This window comes from Prionailurus bengalensis, chromosome B4 (assembly GCF_016509475.1).
Source record: "Prionailurus bengalensis isolate Pbe53 chromosome B4, Fcat_Pben_1.1_paternal_pri, whole genome shotgun sequence".
NCBI lineage: Eukaryota > Metazoa > Chordata > Mammalia > Carnivora > Felidae > Prionailurus > Prionailurus bengalensis.
Genome location: NC_057358.1, coordinates 96,982,747 through 96,993,997, shown reverse-complemented (window position 1 = coordinate 96,993,997; position 11,251 = coordinate 96,982,747). Strand labels below are relative to the sequence as shown.

General features: G+C 34.1%; 1 protein-coding gene across 1 annotated transcript in view; it reads right to left on the bottom strand.

Annotated features, from left to right (window-relative positions):
* Positions 1 to 4,220: 4,220 nt before the first annotated feature.
* The window catches only part of TRHDE (thyrotropin releasing hormone degrading enzyme), a 390,625-nt gene continuing 383,594 nt past the window's right edge, over positions 4,221 to 11,251 (bottom strand). Inside the window, exon 19 of the mRNA XM_043565049.1 lies at positions 4,221 to 7,567. Within this exon, the coding sequence (XP_043420984.1) occupies positions 7,424 to 7,567 (144 nt within the window). The 3' untranslated portion in view covers positions 4,221 to 7,423. The remainder of the gene's footprint in view (positions 7,568 to 11,251) is intronic.

The following is an 11,251-nucleotide window of genomic DNA, read 5'->3' as shown; positions in this document are numbered from 1 at the left end:
ATATAATTGGAAAAAAAGACCAAATAGGTATTTTTTTTTCTTTTTACAATATTGTGTAAATACATACTTCTTTATTCTAGCTTGAGTATGTGTATAGTTTTGGAAAAGTCCATGTCAGAAAAGAAAGTGACTGTTTTCTTTTTTCATGGACCTCTACAATATGTATAGTCTGAATTTTAAAAATGGGTTCTTAAGTGAAAACAGAAGAATAAAAAAGCAGAAGGTATTATTTATCTTGGCCTTGCCTACACATGTCAGAAAATTAAGACAGTGATGAATTACACATTACTGTACAAAATTTTATTGTCAGAGGCAAAATTCAAATTTGTTCTGTTTAAAATACAGAAGACAAATTTTCTCATTTAGAAAAATCCATTTTGTTAGTGCTTGGTTGTATCGGAATAAAAACTTCATGTTGAATACATACTGATTCAATTTTTAATGAATACTTTTAAAGTCATACCATAGAAAACATTTATCTGCTAAACTAACACAAATTTACTTATTTGGTAAATGCTCTAGTAACTTGTATTTACTAAAGGAACAGTTACTGTTTCATTTCTAAATCATAAAATATTAGAAAGAAAGAAAGAGTTTCCTTTTGGCGTATTTTATATAAGTTTGTCCATTTGGGAAATGGCTTTATGAAAACAAACTTTGTTGCTGAATTAATTCAAGTTTATTAGAAATAGCCCACATACTATTTTTAAAAGATTATCTGGTGAATTCAGTTGTATCCAGTAGCCACTTATGAAAGCTCAAAGGCAGAATGTCTCGTCTTGCTCCAAGTAACTGGACAGTGTGTTTCATAAGCTTCATAGAACTAATGTGTTTCATTTTATAGTCTGAATTTGTTTTCAATGACTATCAAAATGTAAAGGGACTAAAATATAGCAAATGAAAATGGCAAGTATATTCATATGTGACAATGTGCAGGTAGCATTTAAAAAGGTAATTTGAGATTACTATTAAACCATAGTTTAGAAGGTAGAATACGTTTGAGGAGGAATTCATTTGAAAAATATTTCGTACTTGAGAAGTGTCAGATAATAAACTTATTTTAAATAAAAATGAATAAAGAAAAATTAATAATGAATGTTCTCACCCAGTAGGTCTTAGGTTATGTGAAGGTGGGAACAGAACAGTGTCCAAGAACAAACGTAATATTGTGAACCTAGTAGGGGTTAAAAGGACAGCAACCGAATGATTAAGTTGGAAGACAAATGCACTGCACATTCAAGGCAGATGTTCTTTACCGTAATATCTGCTATAAAACATTTCACTCTCTCATTTACTTACATGACACAATAAAAATGTGTGCGATTAGAAGTAAGTTGACCTGTGCAGAGCTAGGTCAAAGCAGTTATCTTAAAGTGTATCCACGCACAGCAGGCCAATGGAAAAGGTAACGAAGTAAATTCAGCTGCTGCAGCCCATCTATACAGTACCAGGCAGAAAGAGAGAAATAGTTCCCTGATCACTAAGCAAAGACTTCTGGCTAGACTAATAGGTCACCTCTACAAGCAGCACAGAGGTTTAACCTTATCTTTCGGTCCACTGGTAAAGAGCTTTTCAATCCATCCTCCCTTTGTACTTATTTTTCAAGGCTCGTTGTTTGCATTATCTAATTATCTGTTATAGCTTAAAACCCTGGGCGCCTAGGTGGGTCAGTCGGTTAAGCGTCTGACTCTTGGTTCCAGCTTGGGTCATGATCTCATGGTTCCTGAGACTGAATCCAGGGTCTCGTTCTGTACTGACAGCATAAAGCCTGCTTGGGATTTTCTCTCTCTCTGTCTCTGCCCCTACCCAACTCATGCCCCCACCCCTCTCAAAATAAATTTTTAAAAAACCCACTATGCAACACACTAATGTAAAGTGTTTTGATGAAAACTCTTACAGGCCAAATGGAGTAACTTTAAGAAACGAGTGTCAACCCAGAATGCATTAACATTTTTTTCTCAATTTAGTCAATGACAATGAAAAATCGTCATGGATAATCATTATGTTTCCATGCATGTAGGAGGCAGATTAATGACTGATTTGAGCCATGTAAGGCTTGGTTTGCAGGGTTTTGAATCCCAGCTAATACCTATCACCAGTTATACGAACTGATCCCAACCCTTAACCGTCTCCCCATTGATAAGTTGGAACTAATGGTATTTCAGTTTAGATGAGATGATGTCTATAAAGTGCCTGGCATTTCATAGACACTCAAATTTTTGTTCTTTTCCTATATTTTACCTTATTTAATGTTAATAACATTAATATAGCACACAAAAATTTCAGAAAAAATAAAAGATTGGATTTTCCTTTTTTCTTAGTGCATTAGTACATGAACTGGGAATGTGCAAAAGGTAGGCATCTTCAATGTCCTATCCTTAAATTACTAAATATTCAAAATAAAATCCCTTAATGTACTATGTTTCCAAAATCTGAATAAAATCATACTGCCTGCTAATAGGGCCATTTGTGAAAAACTTATTTTAAAAATAAAATGCAGGGGCGCTTGAGTGGCTTAGCCAGATGAGCATCTGAATCTTGTTTTGGCTCAGGTTGTGGTCCCATGGTTGTGGAATCAAGCCCTGTGTTGGGCTCTGTCCTGAGCGTGAAGCCTGCTTGAGATTCTCTCTCTCCCTATGCTCCTCTCCCCTCCCCTTCTATAAATAAATAAATAAATAAGCATATATTTACACATATGCAGTATACTTAAAATTAGAACATATTTTCACCGCTTATTCTTAATACTTAAGACTCTTTAAAAATTTTTTAAACTTTGAAATAAAATTTTATAAAATAAAATTGAAAATAAAAGCCTCTGGAGTTCCCTTTTGTTAGTATTTTCCTGAATAGAAACTACAATAAATGAAATATTTTAATAAAAATTCCTTATTACTTCAAAGCAATAGAACTCAAGGTTACTCTTATTAAACTAAAATTTAAAATTCTAGAATATTTTATAAGAAAATTTCTGTACTCAAAAGTTCCCACATACGAATTTGAACAAATATATTATTGCCTCTGATAAGAATTGTTGAACCTGCTTTCAAGAATATATGATTAACTTAAAATTAACACATTGTGAATATACCAATAGTATCCTAAAAGCATTTTTTAAAACTTGAACTACTTTTCTAGGTTAAACATTCTTCCTGTAACCTACTGATATTATTAAATTGCTCAAATAACTTTTCTTAAAGATAAATTCTATCCCAATTTATATCCTAATTGTAAAGTTTAAACCATGTAGTTTTATTATATTTTCTAAACATTACACATTTTCTGTAAAACACAACTAAGTGCTGTGAAACCAAACATTGAGAAGTACCCTAAAAGTTTTGAAAACTAGTGTACAAAAATACTTGCATTATCTATATCTAAAAATAATTTAGTTTTTCTTCGATAGAATGTAAGTATGTTCCATGTTTGCTCTTATTCTGATTGGTTCATGATTTATGTTTGTTTCATTTATTGTAATGTGAATTCTGCTCTTCCCTCCTTTTCCTTCACAAAGTGCTTTGTGAAATAAAATGTGTTCAATAAATATTTAATTAAATTGAATTTTGTCCTATATAATTAGCAGTGTCAAATGATAACAACCCGGCCATGACCTCAAGTAAAAGAAGAAAACAAAACAGGTGTAGGAATCTTAATTTCTCATTCTACACACTTTTACTATTCCTTTAACATGTATATGTGGTTACCTCATGGTCATCCTGAGAATAATGAAGGTATTTTAGGTCTTCAATTTCTTAGAAAAAAAATCCTTAAAATTCTAATAGCCAGTAGATTTTAATTAAATATATTATTGTAAACTTCTTTAGGAATTCCTTTTCTGCAGCTAATCCAGGACTGCAGTGCACAAACACTGTTTTTTCGCAATTTAGTCTGCATAGATTTATAAACATTTTACCGAATATTATTTTCACTGATTTAGATGGAAACCATTTTATCTGTGGTCTGACCATCTGTTACTACAGATAGAGCTTTTCAGAGAAATATGTGTAAAAATAAAGCATATTATCACCATTTTAAAGTCATATTTAAACAGTAGTCACTGAAAGATAATAAAAGGAAACTATAATCAATGAACTATATTTTTGTAACAATATTGGGCTGCTTGTATGGACTAAAGTGAATTGCTGATGAACATTTCACCCAGTTGTTTGAATCATGCAAATTAGAAACACAGACTTTGAAAAATAATATAATTACTGTAGACATATTTCGTCACATATTTTAATGCTGCTTCTGGTATTAGGAAAATCTCCAGCTAATGCAACGGATAGAAGTATTTCAAAAATGCCTTTCTAGTTTAGTGTTAGGAAGGTTTCACTGAAAGCCCAAGGTTACTGTGCCTGTTCCCCAAATAACAACTGTATCATTCTAAATGGTTCACATTTCTACTCTGAACCTCAGTTTTCTCATCAGACCATCAGGGCTAACATAAGTTATTATGTTTTTGAAAGGAGCCAAATTAAACAGCATGTGTAAAGCTCTTTGAAAATGAAATTCAATTTATAAATACATTCTAATCTGAATAAGCTGGTAAGATATTAAAGTTATATTTGTAAACAGTACTGCCACAAAAAGCCCAGTCCTATAATATAAATTATCTTAGAGGTAATATAAACCAAAGTCAGTTTAAACTGCAGTTAAAATCTGGTTATTGAAACTCAGGAATAAGCCTACAATTGTAGATAGTAACCTTAGAGGTTGTGCTTCTCTACTTTTTTTTTTCATCTTAAAGATTTTAAGAAAATCTTAAGGAAAAATGTGTAAAAACGGGGAAAAGTTTTTATTTACAAGTTACTTAGTGATATTTAATATTCAGTATGGTAAATAATTTAGTCCTGTCTAATTGGAACCAAATTTTGCTGTGGTACATATATTGGCACAGTAATGTGGTAAGCCTAAGTACTGAACACTTTCAACAATTTGTTATTTCGTGCATATATAGGATTTGTAAGCATACAAAGAAGAGAAAAAAGATAAAAACTCTATGTAGAAAATAGAATTTTATAACTACATTTTACAGAATATTCCAAGAGATATCATTGGTCATTTTATTATTTTGAAAATATTACTTATTTAAACAACTAAAAAACGTTAAAGCCTGATATAATCTTCAACATTGGAAAGGACAAATTATTGAAAAATATGTAGAACAGAAATCCCATCTCAATGCCATTGATACTATTATACCGTTTAACAAACATTCTATGAGGTATTGAACATTGCACATAATTTACACATTTAGGATTTGACATTGTAGCTAAACCAGTTGTTCAAGGCCACTAAAATACTGAAAGAGGATTGAGATTATTAACAGTGGGGAGGAAAAAGAACTATAAAAGCCTTTCTAACTCAAATCTGGAAATATGATTTCGCTCAAAAGAATGTCACAACTAAGAATTTTCAGTAATTCATGACACAAAATAAGACATCCACCTCTAATTTTTTATCTATTTATCTCTATTACATGAATCCAATGCTCATACAGTACATGTTTTGGACCCTTACGGCAGTGTGGTATTTATTGTTGTTATGTCCAGAACTTGTCTCTTATGGAGTTTACATATGTGTAAGTACTAGTTAAATTACATGACTTCTGATAGGTGGGACGACTTTTAGATTTAATGCTAAGTATTACTATGTCTCACTAAATCCACATAGTGTATTTAAAATTCACATGTTTTAACTGAATGAAGTGCTGAAAAATTTAGGTATGAGTAATAGATATTAATTGCAAAAAAGATAAAATTCAATTTTAGGTGATACTTGTTCAATGGATTTGGAAATTGCCACTTTTTATTAAACTCAAAATAAATCTATGACTCTGGTCTTAAAACACCTATTTTTTTTTCCCAGTGTTCAGTGACGGTTAGAATAGATCTTTCTCAATAATTTGCAAGGAGACGTGGAAGAGTGGAGAACCTCAGGAAAATAGAAAGCGGTCCACATACTTTTAGCTTTGGTCCAGTAGTTGTGCTGGTATTTTATAACGGCAAACTTAAAATATGTTCATTTTGGAGCATCTAAGCAACGTTTGGCGAGCTGGCCTACTGGGTGAGAATGCCATGCAAAATAAGCACTTGTGTTACATAACACACAGCCATGGGAAGGGCTACTTAAAATTCCCTGGCGGAAGACAGCTGTCAATGCCAAAGGAAGAGCTTTCCTCAAGAAAAGTAACTTTCATCGGAACGGACGCACAACTGGCATCAAAGGTCATTAAATGGTATCAGACGTACTTGAGGTACGGTCACTTAATGGAGGATTAGATCGACACAGACACAAAGACCAACACACAAGAGAGAATTTTCAACCCTCTGGACCACCCAACATGAGATGGAAAAACAAACAAGATGGAAAAGAAACACCTTCTCAGCGCTGAGAATTCTTAAGTGTGCACAATTGTTTGATGCAATGGGAAGTTTGACCAAAATGATGACAGAATCCATATTTAGGATACGAGGCTGCCACTTTAGAGAATTAGAAGAGTGTTTATACATAAATTCTGTTTGAATTCATTTTCACGTAGTAGAATAGACCACTGTTCAGGAAGTAGATGAAAAAATCTATAACAGTTGAGAAATTTAGTCAGGAAATTGTCATGAAGAATAGCGTTGAGATAAATTCCTTTAAGCTTTTTCAAAGTTTGCATAAGTTTATAAAAAGAGATAAAGTTTCTTTGAAGAGATCCTTTGCACAAGTGCAGTGTGCAACATACTATATACATACAGGGTTTCCCTATGTACATATACATATGCATACACTATCTATATGCCTTTTTAAACGTATACACAGCTTTAACTCGAAGAAAATGAGTTAGTAACACAGGAATCATTGCAAGACAATCCAAGTGCTGAAATAAGTGACACTGGTCACTTCAAGGGCTGTTTTACCTCTCACATCGCCCAGGACTAAGAATATAATTCCTTTTTAGTTTTTCTTTCATCGCAACACTGATTGTCATAGGTAATCTTTGTGCTTTTGTATAATGCCCATCCTGGATGTAACAGATATTCACGTACAACATTGGACATTTTAAATAAGCATGCTGAACACAGGCAGGACCACACAACCATGCACAAAATATTCTGAATATGTTTTTCCAAACTGACTGTAACATCAACATGCACCACTATCATATTTGGTCCTGTACAGCAAGGAATGTACAGCTGAAGCAATCATGGCTAGTTTCACTTGCAAGAGTTTCTTTAGAGAAGAACACCCAGTAGAGAAACAAAACAGAATGAATGAAACAAACAAAAAATCCCCCAAAACCAAAAATTAAAAAAAAAAAGTCCTCCCACACGTTAACACCGAAAATCTGGCCATTTTCCACATAGCACATTTTCCTCATTCCATATAAAGCAGTTTTCTCCCAAAATTCTGAGTTGAATTGTTTATAATAGAGCTATTAGTGTCTCAGAGCTTTTCCCAACCACTGGAAGAGCTCATCCTGATAGAGCATTTTCCAGCGCACATTGGCTTCAACGGTCTCCACAGCTCTCAAGAAAGAGGCAGCAGCTACTCCATCATAATTCTTCATGAAGTTCTTCAGCTGAAAAGACACATTTTAGAGTAGTAAAAATACATGTCTCAGAGAAACTCATGGCCAACATATATAAACAAGATTGTATGTGGAACAAAGTGCCACCACCCCTACAGAAGGCCTATCTAATATGTGAAGCAATCTTACTAACAAAATGAAATATAAGAAATTGCATCCATTAGGTGTGAGGTAGTTTCTTTTGGAACTGGAAGGAAAAAAGAGTGGACATTACAGTTCAAAGAGCTCCGAATTCAGCTTCTTGTTTCATAGACAAATATTAAAAGAGATGTGTTTATATTTTCATATATGTTGAGGGGATTGTGGCAAAGGCTAGTTTTAATTATGAATCATATCAAAGGTACAAAATAGCCTTAAAAACTGAATATGAGGGTTAAAGTTCACTCTTTGTTGGTAGAGATAAAACTAGTCCTTATCTTCCCCAAATAAACAGTATAAGGGCTTGACATTATCTTTGGTGGCAAGGGATTACCAGTTATCAGCTAGTGGAAAAAACTAATGATGCTATATGAAAACTGGATGGTTAATGACATTGCAATCACCTGAGTAACTCAACTTAGAAGGAATGAAGCAAGAATGCGGACTCATTTAGCTAGAGACGTCGAGCATTTAATTAAAATGTTATAATTTTGAAATGCATTGTTATTCTTTTTATGGAAAGATTTTCTCTAGAGAGTTCACATATTCTGGGGATGTTTAGGGATTTTATTTCAAGATTAAATACTAGCAGTTTTTCTTTCTGTTTGATATATCTTAAAAAAACTGGCAACCAACCAACAATCGCAATGCTAATAGGCGAATGTGAAAAATCAACTTGCAGCACAGAAACATTATGTGGTGTAATTAGTGTGGGGTGTGATTCATCACATGGTGGGTGCCACATGGAAGATATGCCAGGAGGGAAATGTAGTGCATCAAGATTGACTCAGGGACAGGGGGATATGGGGTGGGGAGGATGCAATTAAAATGGACTTTTTAATATCTTTCTGAGTTAATCTAGAAATTGGTTCGCTGGTAGTTTGGTTTGTTTATGACAGCATTACTTTGATTACATGATACGATGGGTTTTCTCAAAGTTTATCCTCTACTTTCCTACAAAGCCTTGTGCCCCTGCAGCATTAGCAGTAGGTAGCCATATCTCAGAGCTATGTCCTTTATAAGACTTCACAATCACTATGCTTTTATAACCAACATGTAAAATATCCAACATATAACAAAGATTTGTTGATGCTACCCTTAAAACTGATTTGACATTTTACCAAATTTACACATACTAAGCAGAAGAAGGGAAGACATTGGAATTCATTGAATATCTTATATATATATATATGCCTGTAACATGCTCACACATATCTTCAAAGGAAGTTGAATAGAAACATTTGAATCATATTTTTAAACTTTAACTGATTAATCCAATAATTCATTTGTATTGATATGTTTGGACTCATTCAGTCCATATTTCTAAAGCAACAAATAATACATCATGGTCTGTTTTGAATTATATTTTATTATAAAAATATGTATATTGCCATGCATATTACATATGTATATTACAGTGGTATTATTTACGTAGTATATGTCAATCAGGAAAAAAATTATATCTACTCCTCTTGAAATACATTCTGTGCTATTACATACTTTCCTAGGCAGTACTAAATATGCCAGATAATGGTAAATGACCCTTTGGCAACTTTGATTCTGTGGAACATGCTCTTGGCCCCTTGATGAAATAGACGGCAAGACAGCCTGAACACATGAAGTAAAACTCTTAAGTCCTCCTCAAAGACAAACTATGGGTTTGAATATGAATGAGTTATTGACACAAAGAGTAGGTCAGATTACCCTGCAAAAGAACTATCAATAAAAAAATGTTAAGTGGTGGGTCCCCAGGGATTCATTTCCTAAATCACTATTTAAGTGCACTAAATAACTTCCTTCACGAGCTCAGAGAGCCTGAGGTAACTCATCTGAATCTTAGGAGTAGCTTATTCATCAGAACACATAAGGCCCAACTCTCCATAGCTGGCATAAATTGATCTTATACTCATGTTCTTCCACAGCCTTTCTGACAAACGCATGGTGAGAACAGCCATCTAACCGGACCTGGGGTGTAATGATAGCACCTTCCAGACTCCTGCCTGACTTTATAGGGCCTGAGGTAGATGGAAGGCACTTGGCATTCCAGTTTGCTTCTTTCTGCAGCTCTTTGGTAGATTTTCTGTTGTTATTAGCTTTTATTGTTGTGTTTCCTAAATATTTATGCCATCTTGTGCTTTTATTTGAAAATGTTGCAAGTTTAGACATTTTTATAAAATAGCATTTAGTAAGATGTCAGCGTTGTTTGTGCTTCCCGTTCTTAGCCTAAAATTTCTAGACATGTTTGTTAATTTCTCTATTAAAAACATTTTAAGGGGCGCCTGGGTGGCGCAGTCGGTTAAGCGTCCGACTTCAGCCAGGTCACGATCTCGCGGTCTGTGAGCCCCGCGTCAGGCTCTGGGCTGATGGCTCAGAGCCTGGAGCCTGTTTCCAATTCTGTGTCTCCCTCTCTCTCTGCCCCTCCCCCGTTCATGCTCTGTCTCTCTCTGTCCCAAAAATAAATAAACGTTGAAAAAAAAAAAAATTAAAAAAAAAAAAACATTTTAATATTAAAAAAAAAACTCTTATTTTAGGGTAACCTAGACCCTAAGCATCACGAAATAAATTATTTGGAGAGTAAATTACACAACATAATATACTCTCAGTGACTATATAAATGAATTGAAGTAGCTATTGCCCTATTATGAGGTTCATATTTTCAACATTAAAACTGTAAGTGGGGTGTCTGTGATGCACAGGATCTATGTTCTTCCCCAGCCGTGTTGTAGATTAGGTTCAAAAAGGCAGAAAAACAAGTGCTGGAGAGAATTGCTTAACAGACATTAGTATGAAAAACTGTCAAGGGCCTCTGTGGCTCCCTCAGGTTGTACTTCCATTAGTTTAAAATTAAGGAAATAACACACTGTTTCATGGAGAAATATTGTTCAAATTGCTGGAGCCATGTAATGAGAAGGAAATTGCCAGTGTCAGGTACGAGAATGCAGTTTTGGGGAAGGGAGTTCGGAACAATACACATTTCTTTACTGAATGCCCCTAAGGCTGATGGGGATCATTAAAATCTCAACTGAGTTTTCAGAATTCATAAAGATGCTGATTCCCTTTTGATCTAGATACTCTTGAAAATAAGAATATACCCTATCCAAAGGGAGCATATTGGGTTTTCTGTTTCTGAGGCTCATTGGTTAGGAGAGGATGAGTCTGGAATTTCCTAACCCCTTTTATTTTAATGAAAGGGGTTTATTAACAATACAAAGTAAACCCCCATACCACTCAACAACAGTGGTCCCCAATCTTAAACACAATGATTAGATAATGAAACTCTGGAAAAGCCTCAGGCAGCAGTTGTCCAAATAGAAAGTCAGCACAAGTAGCTAGATGGTGAAGGGATTCGTTGCTTATGCCACGGACAGTATTGTGAAGTTAACTGCTTGCTGGATAATGGAATAAAAGCCACAATTTAGTTTCAGTTTTGAAACTGCACCTTTCATTATAGGGGTTTCTTGGGACACTTCAAATAGCAATTAAATCAAGTGGAAAAATATGAAATCCATGTGTGAAATAAATAAAACAAAGTGGTCG